Source organism: Mucor mucedo (assembly GCF_025094135.1).
Source record: "Mucor mucedo strain NRRL 3635 chromosome Unknown EV154scaffold_1, whole genome shotgun sequence".
Classification (NCBI taxonomy): Eukaryota; Fungi; Mucoromycota; class Mucoromycetes; order Mucorales; family Mucoraceae; genus Mucor; species Mucor mucedo.
In genome coordinates, this window is record NW_026252285.1 from 446,885 (window position 1) to 468,861 (window position 21,977).

At 36.6% G+C, this 21,977-nt stretch overlaps 8 protein-coding genes across 8 annotated transcripts; 3 read left to right on the plus strand and 5 right to left on the minus strand.

Moving 5' to 3' along the window:
* Positions 1-15: 15 nt before the first annotated feature.
* EV154DRAFT_557617 (uncharacterized protein) lies at positions 16-1,097 on the minus strand (the record flags this gene model as incomplete). Its single annotated transcript, XM_051605445.1, has 4 exons — positions 16-284; positions 339-400; positions 459-566; positions 622-1,097. The coding sequence occupies 4 exons, from the start codon at positions 1,095-1,097 to the stop codon at positions 16-18; spliced, it is 915 nt and encodes a 304-aa protein (XP_051463710.1).
* A 33-nt stretch (positions 1,098-1,130) lies between these two features.
* EV154DRAFT_489630 (chorismate mutase) lies at positions 1,131-2,453 on the minus strand. Its single transcript, XM_051599313.1, has 5 exons — positions 2,167-2,453; positions 1,950-2,078; positions 1,873-1,894; positions 1,583-1,812; positions 1,131-1,520 (listed from the first exon to the last, which is right to left on the minus strand). Exons 1-5 carry the CDS (start codon positions 2,231-2,233, stop codon positions 1,192-1,194), a joined length of 777 nt encoding a protein of 258 aa, XP_051463711.1. The 5' UTR covers positions 2,234-2,453; the 3' UTR covers positions 1,131-1,191.
* Positions 2,454-2,897: 444 nt separating this feature from the next.
* On the minus strand, positions 2,898-4,207 carry EV154DRAFT_489633 (Brl1/Brr6 domain-containing protein). Its single transcript, XM_051599314.1, has 4 exons — positions 3,651-4,207; positions 3,448-3,583; positions 3,315-3,387; positions 2,898-3,258 (listed from the first exon to the last, which is right to left on the minus strand). The coding sequence occupies exons 1-4, from the start codon at positions 3,805-3,807 to the stop codon at positions 3,157-3,159; spliced, it is 468 nt and encodes a 155-aa protein (XP_051463712.1). The 5' UTR covers positions 3,808-4,207; the 3' UTR covers positions 2,898-3,156.
* A 384-nt stretch (positions 4,208-4,591) lies between these two features.
* Positions 4,592-6,307, minus strand: EV154DRAFT_546712 (uncharacterized protein; the record flags this gene model as incomplete). The annotated part of the gene is made up of 5 exons (XM_051604708.1): positions 4,592-5,124; positions 5,320-5,469; positions 5,634-5,907; positions 6,019-6,127; positions 6,207-6,307. The coding sequence occupies 5 exons, from the start codon at positions 6,305-6,307 to the stop codon at positions 4,592-4,594; spliced, it is 1,167 nt and encodes a 388-aa protein (XP_051463713.1).
* Positions 6,308-7,361: 1,054 nt separating this feature from the next.
* EV154DRAFT_489636 (uncharacterized protein) lies at positions 7,362-7,887 on the plus strand. The gene has a single exon (XM_051599315.1). The coding sequence runs from the start codon at positions 7,427-7,429 to the stop codon at positions 7,730-7,732; it is 306 nt and encodes a 101-aa protein (XP_051463714.1). The 5' UTR covers positions 7,362-7,426; the 3' UTR covers positions 7,733-7,887.
* Positions 7,888-11,387: 3,500 nt separating this feature from the next.
* Positions 11,388-13,327, plus strand: EV154DRAFT_546714 (cytochrome P450). Its single transcript, XM_051604709.1, has 6 exons — positions 11,388-11,827; positions 11,885-11,937; positions 12,000-12,467; positions 12,527-12,775; positions 12,857-13,052; positions 13,105-13,327. The coding sequence occupies exons 1-6, from the start codon at positions 11,433-11,435 to the stop codon at positions 13,292-13,294; spliced, it is 1,551 nt and encodes a 516-aa protein (XP_051463715.1). The 5' UTR covers positions 11,388-11,432; the 3' UTR covers positions 13,295-13,327.
* A 2,023-nt stretch (positions 13,328-15,350) lies between these two features.
* Positions 15,351-16,116, plus strand: EV154DRAFT_3371 (uncharacterized protein). Its single transcript, XM_051595006.1, has 2 exons — positions 15,351-15,640; positions 15,695-16,116. The coding sequence occupies exons 1-2, from the start codon at positions 15,388-15,390 to the stop codon at positions 16,012-16,014; spliced, it is 573 nt and encodes a 190-aa protein (XP_051463716.1). The 5' UTR covers positions 15,351-15,387; the 3' UTR covers positions 16,015-16,116.
* Positions 16,117-18,277: 2,161 nt separating this feature from the next.
* Positions 18,278-21,905, minus strand: EV154DRAFT_489648 (uncharacterized protein). The gene is made up of 5 exons (XM_051599316.1): positions 20,895-21,905; positions 20,754-20,830; positions 20,518-20,693; positions 19,231-20,458; positions 18,278-19,166 (listed from the first exon to the last, which is right to left on the minus strand). The coding sequence occupies exons 1-5, from the start codon at positions 21,753-21,755 to the stop codon at positions 18,494-18,496; spliced, it is 3,015 nt and encodes a 1,004-aa protein (XP_051463717.1). The 5' UTR covers positions 21,756-21,905; the 3' UTR covers positions 18,278-18,493.
* Between the last annotated feature and the right edge of the window lie 72 nt (positions 21,906-21,977).

The window sequence follows — 21,977 nt, forward strand, 5'->3', positions numbered from 1 at the left end:
AGCTTCTTTTTTTCTTCAGCATAAGCTTCCATTGGCAAAACATCGACTACCTGAATAACCAACAAATCCAATGTATTGTATATCCATGTTGCTTGTTTCGTGATCCGAACGAAGTAATTTCACAAGCACGTATTTACCAGACCTTTCACTCATTTCAATGACACATTGTCGCTGATGGATCGCACTAAACCACGCTACAGGATCACTCTCATCCAATTCCTCTCGTTTTGCCTCTACATATCGCTCGTAATTCTCTCTTGTAAATAAGTCGAATGCACGCGTATCTATTATCTCGTTTAAATCAACTTGTTTATCCCATTCTGTATACACCCACTTACTTTCTACGTTAATGGGCTTATGTGACATGAATATCATGCCCTCTTTACAAGGCGCTGTGTATCTATCATAGATAGGAGGTGAGTAACAGCTTTTATCCTTGTTCTATGCATAGTTAGTACCCGTATTGTGGTGATTTGACAATGATATGAGATAATGAGCAGCATTTACTGTTTCTTTCAGACCCTACATACTCCAATAATAGATTGATAGTCCCACACTTTTCTGAACTTTATAACCATCATGTGAGCCGCATGCACATCATGTATACCACTGATTACTTACCAGTACACGGTACCATCATTGCGTAATACATTTTCAACCGTGTAAGTGGAGCTGTATCTTCCACCATCTTCAGACAGGATACGAAACTTTAAGGGAACATAGTTGATATTGGAAGGTAGTTCCTGTATGTCCATATCACAAAGAGCGGCTAGATCCACGGCTTTCTCATCGGACGCACAGTGTAAATCATGAATCGTGTGCTGATAATCCTCATCATCACTTTCTAGTCGATTGCTGGTACTGGCAGAAGCAAATGTATGAGTTCGAGTGGCATACTCTCTTGTCATGGAAATGGCTGAACTGATACTGCTGGGACGAGCATCGTTATCGCTAAGAGGCATAACCGGTCTTCGTATCAAACGAGGAATGCGTGGTGGGTAACGAACATTGATATCAAGAAATACATCAGGTCGTACTCTGGATCTCTCGTTAATTTGAGGTGTAAATAACTGCCTTGTTTGTACAGGATTCGTCATTTGTTTATTCTTAATAATAAAGAGATAAAAGGAAGGGAAAAAAAGGGAGAAACTTTTTATTTTTATTTTATGATGTAAATAAGAAAATATCTAGCTATAATTGATGTTGAGAAGCCTTATGAGCCTCTCTTCCTCGGTTAATAAGATAATCCACTTCGACTACTTTTGTCAAGGGAATAGCCCATTTTTTATAAAGATCCACCACAACATCCACGGGAATTCGTAAATGTTTGCTGGTTCCCTCTTGTTCCTCATCCAAGGTTTGGCCGTATACCAAAGCCTTTCGGCGAAGTCTTTCCAAAACTTTTTTCTCTACTTGTTTGTTTGTTAACAATTCATCAATCTTTTCTCTGTCATTTGCTAAAGCTAAACGAATGTATTCCTCGGGATTTGATCTAAATTTTGATTCTGCAATAAATTTACCTAGGAGATTCTGAGATTTAAAAATCACACACTCTATATTTGCTTTCTTTTTTTCTATTTACCGAAATGAATACGCTTGCTTAACGCTTGAAGTGCTTCAATATCTTTGGTTGCTGAACTGCCATAGTTTTGATCATCACTTTGCTTACAAATGGTAGGAAGAATATCGTGGACATAAAAATCCATAATCTTTTCATTGACATTGATATCATCGGGTTGAATAAACTGTTCAAATTCAAGCTTAGGGAGAATAGGCTCAGGTAAAGGTGATGTAAACGCGTATTCGTCAGGGCTTTGATAAGAAAAATGTCAGATCTTGTTAGGTATTTAAAAGCGTTGCTATGGTTACTACCTAGTATATCTACGGACTTTGGCTAATCATATACTGTTATTGTCTGTACTTTTCATCTTTTTTTTTCTTTCACTTACCATGGACCTTTTCAGTTTCCCAAAAGAAATATTCTAAAAAGTTACGATCCCCTGTGGCTCCGCTAAACTCTAAAGCACCCTTTTGGTAAATACAGGGATTCATGGCAAACTGAGCTCTTTCAATGAGTGCTTTCACATACAAAAAAAAAAAAAAAAAAAAAGGGAAACGTTTAGTTTTTTTTTTTCGTTGCTCCGCTTGCTTTCTTTGTTTATTTACCAAAAATAATGGTGTCTTCCAACCGAATGAGAGTACTTCTCAATTTATCAAGCGTGTAATCTCCCATGTTGCAAGAAGGTTGTAACAGAAGCAGAGAAAAAGGAGAAACCAGTCTAAAAAAAACTTGTCGGATGCTTAAAAGCAAAATAATGACTCATATGGTGTCTTTTTCAGATATAAAAAAAGGGGGGTGCACAAGCTAATTTTCTGGCGTTGCACTTTTTCATATGCACACACATGTCTATCAAAAACGAACATGTTGACAGGATTAGGTAATTTTGACCTTTCCCCCTCAAACAATTGTTACGGGGTTTAGAAATAAAACAGTCCGTTTCATGCTATTATAAACATACAATGCGATATGGATACAACGGTTAGCTGTGATGGACACGGAAAGCTGTCTATACATCCTTTTTTCAAAAAAAATAAACAAAAAAAAGTACAGGTCTGAGAGCATTTATATCATTCAGAAGAACTAGAGCCAACTCAGATTGGTCACGGTATGACAAACAAAATGCACATTTTAAAGTGTTACAAACATCACTTATTTCTGCTCGTTCTCCGCAGAATTTAGATTTTTCGAATTTTCACGCATAATTGGTATTACATTTAAAAAGAAAAAGTCTCGGTTTAGATCTTGATAAACGCTTTTTATTAGTATCATCTTCACTTTGTCGCCTTTGGCTTAATTACGGACATCAGTGTTTTATAAAGTTACCCAAGAAACACGTATTTTAGATATTTAACTGCTATTGATAGACCTACTACCAGGCTGTGGTTTTCGTTATAAAATATTTACAGCCGCATAAAGCAACTAACTTTACAATCAAGTCCAACTGAATGTTGCGCTATATCCACGTATTTGAGTGTGTTTGTAACTGCAAAGACACGTATGTTTTTTGCAAAATAACAAAAGCGACCACTCATTATGATTATCACAGTTCTTACTGGAGCTTTAGTTTCGTGGTTTAAAGATATACTTTATTATTCCTACGATGATAATTGTATCAGTTTGTTGTGCTTTCGTTTAACTATTCCAAATGCAACATTTGAAAAAAATAATGAGCCAATGATTAATAAAGAGAAAAAGATCTACATGAATTTAAATATCAGTATGCCTAATCATATGCACGTGTAATCATATTTACCAGAGCTTTGTAGGATATAGGTTCGACGAAGCTATTAATGATCTCTGCTATTGCCTCGGCAGACACTTTGGCTCTATTTTTTTACAGAGTCAGTAAAATAAATGGGAGGGTGAGAATGACAGTTGACACTTACTGGGCCACAGCAAGGTCTTTATGCATGCATGATGCCCATTCATTGCACATATTCTCGATAGCCGGAACCTGGTCATCTTTTCCACAATGATTGATCATGTATTTCTTTGAACATGTTAATCTGTCATGCTGTAACACTTTTATCACACCGAAAAAGTAATTAATATTTTGGCACAACCAAACATTTTTTTTTAATATGGTTACCTTCGAAATGCTCTTTAGCCTTGAGTCGAAAATCTTGCTTGACGACCAGAATAATTTTAACAAAAATGTATAATATGGTTCCAACAACAATGACATTGAAAAACATTTGCAAATAATTGATGATTGTGAAGGTGATGTGCTGATGTCGTTCGTACATGGATTCATATTCCTTAACCGTTTCGGGTTTTTTCACTAAAGTCTTCGGTCGTTCGCACCGAAATTTCTCAACCCGTTTATTGAATCGGTGAGTTAGTGTGTTTACACTGAATGGAACAGGTTTTGAAGTCGTTGTAGTAATGTCAACATCGAATATTTTTTGCGAAGGTTTTAAGGTGGGTATAAAATTAAATGAATAGTCATGTGGGGCGATTAAGTTTGAAGTGGGCTGCAGAGAATCTATTAGTAAAATATAGTGTCAGTTTAAAGCCTTTTGCTATATAACTTCCTTACTGCTTACTGTCGTCCTCTCTTGTCCGTTTTATTTGTCCCATTTTTCTTGGTAAATTGAAATGGAAGAAAACATATAAAAGGGTTGGGTAGTTCATTCTAAATATGGAATTCCTAACTGACCAATGATCCTCATTTACGAGTTTAAATTCTGAGTGGAAGCCAGCAGGCCGAAGTCAAGATATTTTTTTTTTAAGGATCATCAATGCAATTGATTCTTGGTTCCCCTTTCATAACTAAACAAGATACAGCTTCCTGTATTTCAAAAATATTTAAATGTAAAACTTTCCATGTTTCCGGGTATATATATATATATATATATATATATATATATATATATATATATATATATATTTTAACATGGTACTAGCCCTAAAAGCTTTTGATTACGTGTATTGTGTAATGATTACAAAAGTAATAAAGTTCATCATAGGCATATTAATTATTTGGTCGAGACAAGAGATATTTTATTACATGCTTTTAATGGTTTTATACTATTTATTAAAGATAAGCTCCTCTTCATAATTCATAATGACCTGAGAAGAGAAGTTACTTTTTTTTTGTTTGTTCTTTAGACACACGTTCACGGTGACACTGCTACTTGATATCCAGTCCGTTGGGGGATTTGGTGAGGGACGTTTTAGATTATCATACTTGTATAAAATAGCTTCCTCCATTTTTGATGCAGTTTCGCACGCAATCGTTTTTAAATGCAGAAGATGGGACAAAATGCTTGGAAGTAGGGATATTTGGTCTAAGTTCTTAAAAAGCTTGATCTTTGATACATTACACATGCGATATAGCTTGGGTGAAGGGATATCCATAATAAATGTGTAGACTTCTTCTCCTTCGCAGCGGATTCCACAGACCTTTGGCTTCTTAACCCCATCCTTGATCAACAAGTTCAGTGTAATTTTCATCTGCTTTCCTAACTTTACAAGATCTGATTCGATGTATGAATTTTGATTCTTGTGTTTGAATTCAGCAATTAAAACCACGCATTTGGCGGAACCCGAGAGACCGTAAACTTTTAAATAAATTGACGGTCTCGTTTTTCAATTGACCGTTCGCCCATTTTAGTTTCAAGCGTGAACCAGAGGAAAATAGCGGTGACAGGTAATCATATTTAGCCGATCCTACACTATATATTCCTGAGCACACACTATATTTAGCTGTGATCAGGCTGTAAATAGCCGTTGGATGTAGCTGCCCTTGACTGTACCATCCATCGGGCTGTTATTGAGCAACAGAAGGATTTGTGTCAGGACCTGTGCTGTATGTACGTCCAATACGTTTCCTGATTTGCAAGCTTCAGTGAGAAATTCAGCGCACAAAGTTAAAGACAAAAGCCAATCAACGGGAGGACAAGTGTCTAGTTGTATACACCAATTGTAACAATTAAGGCCTTTGGTTGGAGTGTTGCTCCCAAAAAAGAATGTTGGTTTTATGGCGTTGTGAACATGACCGAGGAAGTATTAGAGACAGAAAATGATGAATCCTTATCGAATAGGTAAATATCATTTAATACAAGTATACGAATGTCGGAAATCTGTGCTGGATTAATGTTGTCAACCACACGTGATGTTGTCTGTTTTAGAGAATAACATAAATCCGATATACAAAGGTTATCAATGTCCCATTTTGAAGTGATATCAGTTTCAGCATTATTCGACTTTTCCCCAGAGCCTGCATATGTGATACTGTACTGACAAGTACGATGTGGGTGGTGGTTGATGGCCAAATCAGAAGGTACATCTTCCTCGTCAGTTACTTCGACAGATTTTTTGTCTTTGTCAACGACTGTTTCTTTCTCACTGTTTATGATCACCGTGTTTTTTTTTATTCAATGTAAGCCTGCTATTTTATATCAGTTGTGATTTTCTACAAATAGTGACATGAAATACTTTAAATTAAAACTTACATTGGCGTTTTCTTGCGCGTTTCTTACAGAAAACAGAAAACAGGCTTTTGTTTGAGCATATGCAATGCTCAAACAATAACTTTTGAAAGCTATTTTTTTTTTGTAAACACTATAAGAGAACACATGTTATTATAAGTCTCAAATAGAATACTCCAACTACAAATATCATACGGTAAATGACTGATTACAATTTTTTGCGAGGAAGCCTTCCCAGCTTAGGTTCCCAGTTTTGGCCGGGATTACTATAAGTCATATAATTTCTATTAGGATCTAAAAATATGGAAGTCATTTTTGACAAACCTTTTTACAAAAAATAAGTATGTAAGAAAGATTGGCTCGAGAAAAGGGATCGAAATACCACTACCTTTATCGTTTTCTTACTTAAATAATCAAGTGGAAAAAAAAAGTGTGTGAACAGGTTTTATATTTATAGATTGATAAACAAGAGATGGCTTATGTCAGGATGACTTAATTATCCACTCAAAAAAGTGTGTGAACGAGCCTTAATAAACAAGAGCGGGCCTCTCCGGTGTGCGTAGTTGTAATGTAGGATCGGATACCTTACCTGACAACAAGAGGTAAATTTAACAATAAATATATATTAATCATGCTGTCCGCGTGCTTTTCAAGTAACTTCCAACGTCTGTCGTTGGGACTTTACCATTACATTTCTGCCCAAGGTTGAGCTTAAACGAGCGCAAGAGTGAAAGAGTAACGACCGAATTTTTAGGAGTATAAATCGTTTAATATATAGTCATTCTTAACCATTGCGTTTTTTTTTTTTATTGTGTTTATACTTGTTTCAAAATCCTAAGGACAGCTAAAACACCCGATCTTAGGTTGCGACTACGTGCACTTTGGCTGTCCTTAAGGAACAATTTCAAAATACGCGCTCCGAGTTATTTGACCCTGTGTTCCGGTAGAGAGTCGCTGCTATTTCTTAAAGAGATACTCTTACAGTGCGCTCTGTCTCAAATGGTAGGGGGTTATGCTTTTAGCTAAAGCTTAAAGGTTGTATGTAAAAGCTTCAAATAGTGTATTGTAAAGTGAAATGGTAGACTCGGTAGGACTAAAAGGCGGTTCTTTCAACTTTTGTATATTAAAATGAGCAACACTCACAGATTATAAATAAGGATAGCCAGGGCGGGGATTATTGCTTTGAAAAGGAGCTTGAAATAATGACAGGTTTACAGTGGCATCGTCAGGCAGTGGCTTGTGCGTACCATGATGTTGTTTTCCCAAAACTACATGATACTATGATTTGGTCATCCTTGTTATTGGTAAATATTTTAACCACGAAAAAAAGAGATCTGCCGTACCCCTCTCCCGCGTAATATAAAACCTTTTTTGTTTTTTATTCTTTTTCTCTCTTCTTTTATTTACTCTTTTTAAATTTTTCATTAAAAAAATGGGCTTAATAGATAAAATTAAAAATAGTTACGACTACTACAAAGTTGACAAATATACAAAGAGACGTGTGTCGCAATCCCAGTTTGAATCCCACGATCGACGTTACTATGAAAATGCTTACCGGGATGGCGATTATGTCAATCCTCAAGACCTCTCTACCGACACTTCTTCTCAGCACTCTCGCCTTAGTTACAAACCATCACGCTGGTCTTTTCATGATTTAATGAAAAGCAAAAAGCAATTAACGGTTGCTACCAGTCAGCTGAAAACTTCAGAAACCTATACTTATGGTGGAAGAGGTTAAATATATATCCCCCTACCACCCCTTTCCCACTACTACCATTTTTTTTTCTTTCCCTGTACAATTAATCCCCTTTTTTTTTTCATTATTACTACTCACTCTCCCCACACACATATCCTGTTTCTCTCAATAAAAAAAAAAAAGATTCCATATAATGACATGTCAGTTTCCGTTTTGCGACTAACCCGTATTGATAGTGTTACATCATTTCTTGATTGCATTGTATGACAAACAATCGCTCAATGGGAACAGCATTGGTGTCACAACCAGTCTACAAAAGTATCTTTTGAAAACAACAATTATAATGTATCCTTCCTTCACCTGTTTTGGTACAAACAACTCTACAGAGAATCTGGTTGGAAGATCCCATTTCGGTTGGTCTCATGGCCAGGCTAATAATAGGATCGTCCCTCCCTTCTTTTTTTTTTTTTTGATCTTTGTACGGATGTGTCACCTACACGCATGGGCTGAGCATCATCCGATTCAGCTTGGAGGACTCGGCCCAGTTTCCTTGTCTTGTCCAAAAAAAAAAAAAAAAAAAAAAAAAAAAAAGTATGGGCACTGTGAGCTCGTTCATTCCAAGTATTGGTTTGCGCGATATGAAATAACCCTGTGTGATACTAGTAGTCAGAAGCTGTATGGTGCAATGTATCATGGTGGCAAACTAGGCTAGATTGATTTCCTTATTTTGAGGTAGGCTGGCTTTGACTTCATATTGGGAAGCGGAGACAAGAATATACATTTTAAGCATATTGTGCTTTGGTTGTGCAGTAAACCTATGAATAGGTAAAAGCCAACTGAGGCAATGAGTGCAGCAAGTTATACGGAATAGAATTTATCATGTGTAGTTTATTTGACTAATAATATCTCTCTGGGATACCCATCTAAATATAGTGAGGGCAGACAATGTTCTCTCTGGCCGTTTAATGATATGTCAAGGATAGCACTACTATAAATTTCTTGCTGATTACCGTACATTTTAGTTGACATGCTCATTAAGAGTTCAATAACTTTGTTTAAATTCACATGTTTTACTTGCGTCCTTAGTAAATGAGACACATCCCTTTCAGTGTATATAAAAAATTTCTCATTATATTTTTTCATTTTTGTTATCAACATCAATATATATCTAGATATACATATAATACGTTCACTGCTAGTAGATTTTGACTTAGACTTGTTTCTGATTAGTGATTGAAAGCCATACCATCTTTATTCACAGGTAACTTTTAATTTAACTTTAGTCTTTATCAGTGATCCTAACCTTTAAAGCATTAAATTGTACTGTTATATTCTATCCAACCTTTCATTGTTTATTTTAAGATTAACAAGTCTTTATAGATACGGGTCAAGTACTACCACCTGCTAATTAATCTGTTGGTCCAGCTGATTCAGCTCGATCAGAATAAGCAACGATTTGCTCACACATATACTTTCGTAACCGAATCTCTATTTTACAAAAAGATTCAACATTAATACAGTGTAGTCTTATAAAGGTGTGGCAAGTTTTTGAAGACAAAAAAAAAAGAAAGCTTTATTTTAGAAAAGATAAAAGTTTAGAGACCTGTTCGCCAATTTCCAGTAAAAAGAAAATTGCCCAAGTGCAACTGCGTGGAAGTCAGTCTCTGTCTGCACTCACCCGTTTTTTATGCTTTGGTTGACAATTATAAAACGGACACAATCGTTGGAAAGTGGTCAAAAAAAGTATGCCACACCTTTTCGTAGATAAGGTCGCCCAACTATGAGAGGATAAACTAGGATTCACAAGAAGGTCCGTACTAGCGGTTTCACGGTGTCCTTTCGATCTCTCACTCGCCATGTCAGCTCTGTAATGTCTAGTATTTACGCGAATGTTTGTTGAAAACACCGTCTGCATCTCTGTCGCGGTACAAGAGCATGCCAAATATTCGACTCCATAAACCTACACAAACTACCTCGTACAAGCTACATAAAAAAGAAAAAAAAATTAGCCTGTTGACATTAACACAACAACAGTTTTTAAAAGCATTACCGTGTAAACAACCAGAAGATAGCCACGCCTGCCTAGAGCCTAGACGGTAGGTAGAGGTAGAGCAGGTACACCCACGAGCAAGACGTACATGCCAGAATCACCTAACAGCAGCTTTACTCGAAACTGTGCATAAGGAAAAGAAAAGAAAAAGGGCGTAGGTGGGAAAATAAACAACTTTATAAAAAACATTTTGACGTCATCAAATGGCGTAATAGATCCGGGGCAGTCATTGGATGATACTTCCGCCAAAAATTCCTACACCAGATGCTGCCAAAAAAGGGCTGACAATTTGAAATGCTCAAACAGTATGCTTATCATTATATTGCTCTTGAGTCAAAGTCCAGTTTGACTACGTATTTTGTGCTACTTGTTCAAAAGCCAGCCTGAAAATTTTCAAACCCAAAACATGGCAAAATGCCCAGAAATTAGTTTTAAATGTCAAAGGCAAGCAGCAATGATTATTAACAAGGTTATTTTCAAAGACCTCTTTAAAAGCTAAACTTTGAAAAGACTGTCCCGTTGTCTCAAGTCTTCTACATGATACGGTTTTGCATTATAAAGTAAATGGTGAAACCCAGGATATTGAAACAACGCTTTAAAGAGCAATTAATGTCAGGAACAAAGCTCCACATCCAAACCGCCCGGCAATTGCAGCTGGCTTTAACATAAAATAAACTTAGGAATCCTGACAGTTTTATTTGGTGTAAAAGACAAGTTAATGATACCCCTCTTTCATAATTCTTAATACAGTTTGATAAAATGATCCATTAGCAGGCGGAAATTAAGATTGTATGTGTGGTTACTCCGCAATCTATGAGGGATGTAAAGTATTAAGCATCGTGTAATCGTATACTAATACAAGATAGGGATTTTGATTAATCTAATTATGGTGCTGAATCTCTTAAATCCAAAAGATTAAAAGGACTGACTCTAAAACTATCTGTTAAATAGGAAATGTACTCAACTCAAACACACATTGTTTTTTGATCGACCCCAAAGTAAAATAAAATGCCCGGTAACCAAATCCGTGATCACCACGATTTAAAACTCCAACATGCTATTAGTCGTTCTCATATCCGATGTTCATAAACTTTTCAAACATGTAGATGAACCAAAAAGGAACTCCGTTGCTGTGATATACTTTCGTATAGCTTATCTAAGTCTTCCTGTAACTGTTAGCAAATGTTGGTAGCTTATTAACTTGTACGTTGTACACCAATTTATGCCATCCAATTCAGTCTCAAGTAGGGCATACGGAAGGCATTGGATAATATTCTAAATGCACCATTTCTGTCAGATAATAACAGTGACTAAAAATTATAGCGTTTCTATAATCTCCTACTTGATCGATCCCTGGGTTTGGTAGTCTATATATCTTTCTTTTTTTTCTTTTTTCTTATAGAGTATTGACCTGGATAAATCAAAATAGTCTTTTCAGCATCCAATCAAGAAATTCACACACGGATATGTGGATTAATTTTTTTTTTCACAAGCCAGCAACGAGAGTCGGGAAACGTGACCTTAATTATCGTACCCAAAAACGGCAATGTATAAGTGTACTCATAAGACTTTAAGAGTTCTATAGTTCACATTCTCGCATGATTGTAGCCGATAAAGAGTTGGGTTTCTTTTCCCGTTTTACTATATATTATGTTGAGATTGCATTTCTTAGTTCTCACTTATTAATAAATAATGATCATGGAAAACGTAATGAAATCAATTGAATTGATACCTACACGTGTTGAGCGTAAGGAGTTGCTATGTGTTATTGCAGCTGCTACTGTTATATATGCCTTCCACCAGTTAATTTTAGTCAAGCATGAACAAGTTCAAAAAGAAATCCCAACCCCTCCATTATCATTTCCAATAGTAGGTCATATGTTCTCTTTGGGGGCATTACCAGGTAGAACATTCTCGCAGTGGCACAGTAAATTGGGCCCTATTTTGAAAATAAAAATGGGAATTCGGACATGGATTATAGTAGATGATCCCTACTTGGCCCATAAAATTTTTGCAACGAACGGTGCTGATACCTCCTTTCGGCCTGTTAATAATTTCGGTGATGAACATTATAGCTTTCATGGAAAGTAAGCGTTTACTTTATGGAGTTTAAATATACATTGAATCTAACATGGATTCCTTAGAGGCATGATTTTCTCTCAACCAGATGGTCCAGGACCAAATCCAAGATCTGTTGGTAATAAGACAATCACTAATATTCTTACACATATTTAAATAACTCTCTTGTTCAAATCTTAGTTTCATCCATTATGGGACCTAAACAAATTTTCAAATATATGGATTCAATCGAACGTGAAGCCAATGATTTAGTCAATAGGTGCATTGATCATACTGAAAAGAATGGTGGTACACACCCAACTCAATTTTTTGCTCTAAATTCTATAAATGTTATGGTCTCTGCGCTATTCGGCAAGAGGTTTGACTCTGTTCAAGATCCAGAATTTATTCAGTTGTCAAGCTTAGTGGAAGAAAGCATCAAGTTCAGTGGATTGGAGTCTGATCTAGCTAATTTTCTTCCGATATTTTCTGTGTACAATTACTTGACTGGTACAGAAGCTAAAATGAAGCACCATATAAATCAAAGACGCAACCCACTTTATCAAAAGCTGATTAAGGAAGCTGCCGCGCGCGAAGGCCCGAATGCTGTTAAATCTCTTTTAGAAAGTGATTTTGATTTACTAGAGGAAGATTTGATTACATTTATGTGTGAGTAATATGTTTAAATAGTTGCTTTACTATAAGCAGATATTAATTCAGGACTGTAGCCGATCTTATAGTAGCAGGAATGGATACGGTTACCCTTACTTTGACTTGGAATGTTGCAATTATGTGTCATTATCCGGATGTCCAGCAAAAAGTGTTTGAAGAGATTGATCATTTTATGAAAAGTCATGGGCGACTTCCTCAGTTTAAGGAAAGAGAAGAATTGCCCTATTGCATCTCTGTAATCAAAGAATGTATGCGCTATAAACCAACAACTCCGTTTGGTCTAATTCATGTTAACCGTCATGAACGTAGGTGTAGTTAGTTAATCAGCCGATGTGCAAAAAAAAAAAAAAAAAAAAAAAAAAAAAAAAAAGTTGACAGATTTTTAGTCAAGGTTGATGGTTATACAATTCCCGAGGGTTCTAGCATAATATCAAACATGGATAGTATCCATAAACGGCCTGAAATCTATCCCGAACCTGAGAAATTTTTACCGGAAAGATTTTTAAATAATTTAAGAACCATGCAATCGGCAGCTAATGGGAAAATTGAAGATAGAGATCATTATAACTTTGGATGGGGAAGGTAAAAATTCTTTAAGAAAACAAACTTATAAACAGATTCTCATATTTATTAGACGCATTTGTCCAGGGATTCATATAGCTGACGTAGAAATGTTTTCGGCATTTGTTCAAATTTATTCCAAGTGTCTTATTGAGCCTTATGATAGGATGCCTGACATTGAAGGTGCTGTAAATGCCGGTCTTGTTCTAACTCCTCATCCTTTCAAAGTAAAGTTTACTAAACGCTCTGTATGTCACCTTTAATGAAAAAACTTAGTCAATAAATTTATTTTAAACAATTTTACCTGTTTTCCGTCTGGTTGGGTTAGGCAAAAAGGATCAATAGATAGCAAAGTACAAGGACTTGGATCTTTAAAACGACGGCAGTTCAGTATTACCAGATTAAAACTTATTAATTGAAAAAAGACCTATTGAGTCTAGAAATAACACTATTTATACAACATATTAGATACCAGCGTAATTAATGCAGCACGAGAATGAACGATTATTATCAATGCTTAGCGTGTATTTATCAGTGAGCGATTTGACTACAAGAACATGTATGTAATAAACAACGTTCATTAAATCAGGGTGACAATGTTTATCTAGCTGTCTATCATGGCTGGAATGGATACTAATTTGAGTTCTGGGAGCTTATCCCGCTTGAATGGCTACGAAGCCAGTACGAATGTATGCAATGGTAGGCCAGAGAAAAGATGTCAATTCAAAAATTTCTATGAAAGTGGGCTTTCACTATCTTTATAATATCAGATGGGCCAGGTGGACACAGTTACCTGAGCATTTTTTCCAAGTATCCGGCAAGAATTTTTTAGCGCTTAAAGTGGACAGCGGAGTTTGTCCACCATCCGGTCCACTCAAGTATTAAATACTGTCTCAATGTTTTGGACTGGTAATGTTGAAATCATGTATCAATAAGCTTGTCTATAAGAAGTTGATCGTCTATACCGTTTAATTTAAATCACAAACATGAACCCGATCATTTTTCATGAACGACAATCAGATTTATCCGTGCGAGAAATATTTTCACTTGAATAATTTTTAACTGACACAATATCAATGTAACCAGCAGCCGATAAAATAAATAAAGAGAGAGAGAGAGAGAGAGGCCTATTTATTTTTGGACGGAGCAAGTTACTTTAGCTTTTATGTGATTTCACTCCTGATAATTTACATTTTTTTTTCTCTCGGCCCTGAAACCCTTTTGGCTGATGTGGAAATATTCCCTAGATACAATTATTAAAGTATATTCCAAATGTTATATTGAGCTCTAATAAGGCATAATTGATATTTAAGGCGCTATTCATTTCGAATTTGAATTCGTACATCACACTTCCAGCGTAATGTGCACTCAGTGTACTGACAGTACTTGTTGGTGGTATATATGAATTGGCTTGATTCAAGAAAAACAACATCATTAAAGCTATGCCACATAAATTAGACGTGGAACTAATAGAAATGAGGTGTTGGAGAGTAATACTGGTTATTGGGTTGTATTGATAATGGTTATGCCTGAACTTTTAGTTGTGCAACTTGGAAAATTAGTTATTTTTAAACGGGTTAGAAAGCCCGCTGCACTTTTTTTTTTTTTGTTTGCCTTTTTACACAACAAAAAACATAACATAAAAAAACATTTTGAACAACAACAACAAAAAACAAACGATTATGCCTATTCGTCACTTTGATAGTAAAGCACTTTTATTGAAATTTAATGTTAACGTAACTAATCTTAACCTTCTTAAACTAGTATTTACGGCCGAACGTCGCTTGATACAAACCTCTGCAGTTTCACAGCTCAAGGAAACGAGATTGGGCATTGATGGTAATTACTGGTTACGTAAAGTGCTTGCCAAAGAAAATGCAGTTACAGCCATGGGAGGTTTACCTCTTCGACTTGTCGAAACACTTGAAAAAGAATTAGAAGGATTCAAGTAAAGTAGTTAATCTATTTCGATGAAAAGCCCCTTGTTTATGTTCGCGTCCTTTTTTTTTTGTATAGGTCAAGTGGAATTCAACCCATCTTTGTATTTTCAGGATTATCTATCATTCGTAAAGATAAACCATTTTCAACGGAAGACACTCGTCCAAGTCATCGTGCTGCCGGATGGGACTTTTATGATCGAGGAAAAGTTGATTTAGCCATGAGTAATTGGGCAAGTAGTTCTGCCATCAATTCAGCTGAACTTTTAAACACTGTGTTCCATATTTTAAACAAGAACAAGGTTGAATTTATTCGTGCTCCCTATTCCGCCTGGGCACAGGTAAAGTGACAATTATATATGTATATAAAAAAAAATGGCATGATCGAGAACTAACATAGAGTCTTGTAGCTTGCATTCATGTACACACATCCAAGACAATTAGTGAATGCAGTTTGTGGAGGTTCCGAGTTGTTAATGTGGGATATTGACAAGATGATAACAACAATTGACTTTGAAAAAGGAAATTACCTTTGGGTCAGCAAAAGAACGGTGCTTCAAGACTTGCATGTATCGGATGAACAATTTCTCGATATCTGTATTTTAGCTGGATTTGAATACTGTCCTAGCTTTCCTCCACTCAACACTTCGCATATCAGTTTTACATTTAATGGTAGAGTATATAAGAGTAGGACGGATTAGATTAGAGACTAACAGGAAAAATTAGGCGTGCACGATTTAATTAAGCAACACAAGACCGGATTTAACGCAATCCAAGCCTATTCTGATAATCCAACAATTTCTAAAACGAATTATATCGATACATTTTGTCGTACACGTTGTGCCATCAAGTATCATCTAGTCATGAACGAGGATTGTGAAGTGAAACCCATGAATATTGAGAATGCACCCAACGATATTCACGAATTTATTGGATATCGCTTACCAGATGAGCTTTATTACTATTTGATGCGTGGATTAATCGGACCCCAGGTAATAAATAGACATGTAATGACACACTCTGATGATAGTAACACACAAGTATAGTCTGTCAATAGCCTTGTTTCAGGAGTACTAATCGAAAGCGCACCTCTGGACAATGGCGAATCAATTGAATACCATAATTTTTTAACCCAATTACTTAATATCCGTACACAAACCCTGAGTTTGTTAACTCAGCCACTTCATCCATTTTACAAGACACGTAAGGTATCTAGTTATTTTTGGTTTGAGCCCACGGAGGAACAAATCATGCATCATCAACCTACACCCGAAGGTCATAATGCTACGGCTTTAAATACGATTTACGAAAAGACGAGTTCTTGGAATGTGACCAAAGAGTTTATCGATGGGGAACTGAAGAGACAAAACGTGGATACGATTGATATTAAATTCTGTATCAACTCTGTCCACAACGCCGGTACAGCTAATAAGACAATCAGTCAACACGAACATACGCTAGTTGAGAAGAATGAGATTGTGGCAAATGTGCTGTGGAAGACACTGGAGATTCGAGATTTTTTGACCAGTTCTAAACACATTTATACACCTTGGGGACAAGCACTTTTCACGGGATTAAAGTCTAGCAAGACACAAGAAGCTTTACTGACGGCACTTGAATTGATTCGATTCGAAGTGTTGACAAATAAGGAATACAGTAAGACGTATTCGCATCCTCTTGGAGATGGTAAGAGAATTTTATGAAAATGGGAAGGTTCTATTTAGAAGATAGAAATACTGATTTGTTTACATAGAATCACAAAAGAAACATATCATATTACTTTCTCGTGCATTATCTTTACTGCCCATGAATTTGAAAAGTAGTCCATGGACTGGCCCTCTGAACCGAGATGTGCTTGTCTTTAACAGTTTTGTCAAGGCTCTGAATCGTAGCTATCGAAATCTCTGCGAAATGTTGACCTTATCTTTATTTTTGAACGGACTGGTGAAAAAGGAACGCACTGATTACTTCCAAATCACAGACAGTCTCCCTTACTTGGCAGATCCCAATGTTGCATTAGGTCTTGTCTGTAAGTTCTATCTTGAAAGAATTGTAGAAGGACAATCTGCGTTAGAAGCATTGTCCTTGACTGAAAAGGCTTTCCCCACATGCATATCCGTTAAATCTGACCTGGAAACCGGCTTTGAATTCTGGAATCAATTGTTCCAAGCTGTCCAAACTCTTTTAAAAGCGAAATCAATGACATCCACAACCTTTGAAATGTTCGCGGGTGCTAATGAATGGCTAAACAAGAGTAAATTCTAAGCAGAGGAAAGTTTTTTTTTTTTTTTTTTTTTTTTTTTTTTTTTAAACAAGCTCTATTTTTTTTTTCTCTTTCTTTTTTTTTTTATTTCTTTTTTTTTTTTTCTTTTTTTTTTTTATACATGATCGAAATAAAACCGAGGTTGAATACCTGAAAACCGTTTCTATGTACAATGTTGCAAGGTTGCATCAAGTAATATTAACTAGACAAGCATAAATTAAGTTTATGCATTTGTTTATATAAAATAGAAATTCTTTTTTCATACAACTCTTTCTTGTTTTAATTTTTTAATTTTATTTTTACAATCATGATCCACAATAATCATCCTCTTATGAAGACTACGGCTGCTAAATGTCAACATATCAAAGGTATTCTGGTTAATACTTTTGTCATGAAGAAGAAGAAGCCAACACCACCAAAGGAAGATGAGCAAGACACCCTTTGCCCTTCAATATGCAGTAGCAGTGATAATGATTCTAATAGTTTAACAAGCACACTTTTCTTACCTGATGACTCTTCAGTACAACAAGATGAAGAAGAACCCCAAGAACACATGTACTCTAACTTGTATGTACGACTACCTAATGGAAATTGGCTCGTCACATATAGAACCCGAGATGAAAAGCACTTGAGCTCTCATGAGATTGAAAGCTACATGATTTAAATACATTTTTTGTAAATATTAGAATAACTGTTATACTTTAAATAAAAAAATAATAATCCCTTATTGTGTAAAACCTACCTGCATGTTCTGAGCAAAGACTTCCGGTCTAAAGAATGAATGTAACTGGCCGAAATAAAATGAACCGTTGTGTTTTTGTCATCATAGAAAACACGTTATCGATAGCACGCAAGGGGTTGGTTCGGGACGTCATTCTATATAGATTCGGTAAAATGAATACATTTTGAATCGAAATGAATAATATTCTCGATAGAACCGCCGTCCCGCTTACTATCCTGCTTGATGATATGACTAGACTTAAATCAAATGTTTTTAACATCCCATATACACACGAATGTATATTTGGTATTTATGCATAATGATGGTAAAGATAAAGTATGGCGTGGTGTACATAAAACTAATTTATTCATGATAGATGAAAATTACACTCTTATACTGTTTAAAGTGTTACCCATAGCCATTTATCATTGAGAAAAAATCCCTCTCTCAAGTTAACAATGAATGTACGAACACTTTTTTTGCATGGAATTATATATACACTATTTTTTTTTTTAATTAATTACTTAAAATCCAGAAGAATTTACATGAACTCCTCAGGATTTGAGATGGGTGAGTACTTGAGGTTATTTTTAGCCACGTACTCAGCCAAGATACACTTGGCCACAATGGCAGTATGATGGAGAGGTGAGTACGGGGTGAGAGGGTACATAGGGTTGACAGTAACACCTGCTTCTCCGCCCAAGGTGATACCTGCCGAAAGATTACCTTGTGCGCATACGTTTTTAAAGGTCTCTGGGAACTTGGTCACCAGAGTGTTAAAGCTCATGTGGCGTTCAGATTCTCGATAGGTACGATCCGCCTTTTCATATTCAAGCAGAAGGTTTTGGGTTAATTCAAAACACGAGCGGTCATCACCCTTTGTGTTATTCATTTGCTGTAACAGCATTGGTCGCGTCGTTGCTTCCATACGGTTGTAAATATAGTATCGGATAAGCGCGTTGAGTTTAACACAAAGTCCGTAAAGTTCAAATTCTTGACGAGATTCAAGCTTCTTCAAGAGGATATCTGTGAATGGGAATATGCTTTTCCAGACCATCGATGCTTGTTTAAAATTGGCATTTACATTCATCTGATCGACATAATAGAAGTTCAGGATATAATCACAGAAAGCGTGAAAGTGATCGATGATCATATGCAGTGGATCTTTTTGTCCATCACCTCGTCGTTTATAAGCGTGTGCTAATTTATTGAACCTATTTTCATACAAAGTATCAACAAACGATATATTTTATAATTATGAATGAAAAGATAACTTACATAACACTAAACAGTTTGAATTGTTCAGGTGTCTCTGCATTCGGTGCTGTAGCGGACACTGTCTTTTCATGACTGGTCGATGCTGGTGAGTGTTTCTTGCTGGACAAGGATGACGAAGAAGTGCTGTACTTGGCTCCCTTTTCAGTACGTTCCTTTTCGGCAATTCTTGCCTTTTCAGCCAATAATCGACCTTTTTCAGCCAATCGTTCCTTTTCTTTCTCGGCAGCTACTCGTTCTTTCTCAGCCAATCTTTCTGCTGCCTTCTCTGCTGCCAAACGTTCCTTCTCCGCAGCCCTTTCTGTTGCCCTCTCTGCGGCCCTCTCTGCCGCTCTCTCAGCTGCTACTCGTTCCTTTTCCTTTTCTCTTTCAGCCAATCGTTCTTTCTCAGCTGCGCGATCTCTCTCCTTTTCGGCTCTACTGCTGCTAGAATACTCTTTTTCAGATCTGCTACTACTAGAATACTCCTTCTCAAGTCTGCTACTGGAATGATCCTTATCTGATCTAATCGAATGATCTTTATCAACTCTGCTACTACTACTTGATTCTTTATCAAATCGTTGACGTTTCCCTGTAGTTTCGGCGTCATATTTTGAATCAGATGATTTACGTTTCTCGCTACGACGCGAGGTCTCTGAGCTGAGCTGTCTTCGACTACTGCCTGAACGCTTTGGTGATCTGGATCTAGATCTAGATCTTGACCTTGATCTGTAATGTGAGGATCTCTTTGACGCTGTCGTACTGGTACTTCCTCGACGAATGTCATCATTGTATCTATCACTACGTCTGGAGGAGGATCTTTCGTCATCTCGTCTACTCGAGTGTTTTCTGCTACTACTACTATTGGATTCTGTAAGAGAAGAGGGCAAGTCGTCAGGATCATCATGTCGAGATCTACGACTGGAAGATTCTACTCGAGCCAGAGGAGCTGATGTAGGTGGTGGTGGTGGCGGCGGAAGAGAAGGTACGTGAGTGGATGTTGAGTGGAGAGGGGATGGTGATGGACTGATGGTCTCACCTTCCTCGAGTTCAATCTCACGTGTCTTTCTCTTTGGAATTTTAGTGGTGCTTAAATAAGCGGCGGAAATGGAGCTTGGATAAACTGGTTTCTCCAATGGTGTGTGTTTTTCGGTCTTGACTGACGATACCTTGGTGCGATCGCTCAGCGATTTTTTAATGGGTGTAGGTGTGATGGTATTAGTCGGTATATCTGCAAGTTTAATTTTGATAGCTTTGTATTATCGTTAGTTATTTTTTTATAAAAAAAAGTGGCAATGTTAAGGCACTTACGGGAGTGGGTTTTTTCTGGTACATTATGTCTCTTATTTACAGTTGATTCAGACTTTTTGATGGTTTTACCGGCGGGTATTGATCCTCTCGTAGCAGCTTTTGATAAAGCAGGTAAAGGATGTTTAAAGTGAATAAATAAGGCAGGTCTCTTCATAGTCTGCGTGTTGGGGTGTGTTCTAAAAAAATGATAATTAAGCACGTTGTTCTATAGTTATTATTTACACAAGATCGCTTACTCTGAGAGATGGCCTAATTTTCTGAATTCTACTTCATCTGTCTCTCCCAGCAAGTAACTGCGGGCTTCAATTAAATCCTAGAAATAAAATCAAATTTATCAGATCTCGTTTCCTGGACAACAAGACGTGTTATTATTTTACCGGAATATCCTGAGTGTATTTGTTTTTTTGGGATGATGTGGACTTTGAAGAAACTCGTGGACGTGATGGATTATTTGCCAGCGAAGACATTGGTTTCTTTGATCCTATTTGTGCTGGAGCAGATGGTTGTGGTTGTGGTAATTTTTGCTGCTGTGCCCATGTTGGTGGTTGTGGTGGTGGTGGCGTAGCTGTGGTAATTTCGGACTTTAACAGAGATGATTTACGTGGTCGATTCGTAGCAGTCATCGGCAATGGTTTTGATCTGCTTTTAACAGGTGGAGCCGGAAGTGGTTTATAAGAACTTTTTCTTGATGACTCTGAAATGTTATTTAATACACCTTGAACAGTAGAGGAAGGTATCTCGAATGTCCTTGTGTTTGTTACATAGGCGTGGGATTGATAACTTGTTTTTTTGTTATCTGCTAATGGAGCAGCTAAACTATTTAACAGTTCCTTGTCTTTAATAATCTCATCAATCGGTCGTAATTTGAGGCCTTTAGATTGTGGATATTCGGGTGGTGCAGACACTATAGGTTTATCGATATGGGGTACTTTCCATTTAGGATCATCGGCACGGTCAGGTCTTCTTTGCATGCGTAAGACAGGCAAAGCCCTACGCATATTGTTTAAGACAGGCCAATAATCTTTCGGATCCGGTATAAATTCGTCGTCAAGATTTATCCTTAAACTGTCTGCAGGTCTTGAATAAGTCACATATTCGTTCTTGTTTTTATAGGCGATGGCGTTGGTACCATGAAATCCCTTCATCACTTCTTCGACACGTGCACGCAAATCATATTCGGCATGAGTGGTTCGAGGTCCATCTCTGCTGGATCTTTCAGGATTTGTATTTTCTGACATGAATAGGTTGTTTTCTTCTTCTTTTTTAGGGAAAAGAACGAAACAAGAGGGTATTATAAACGATAAAAAAAAAGATTGAAATGGGGAAAACTTTCCTTTCTTGTTACAATGTCGCTCCTCTTTCCAAATTCTGATGAGGAAAACCTGGAACTTGAGTTGAATAATAAAAAAAAACTATTTCTTTCTCAAAATAACTACGATTGCTACGTCACCTTTGGACTG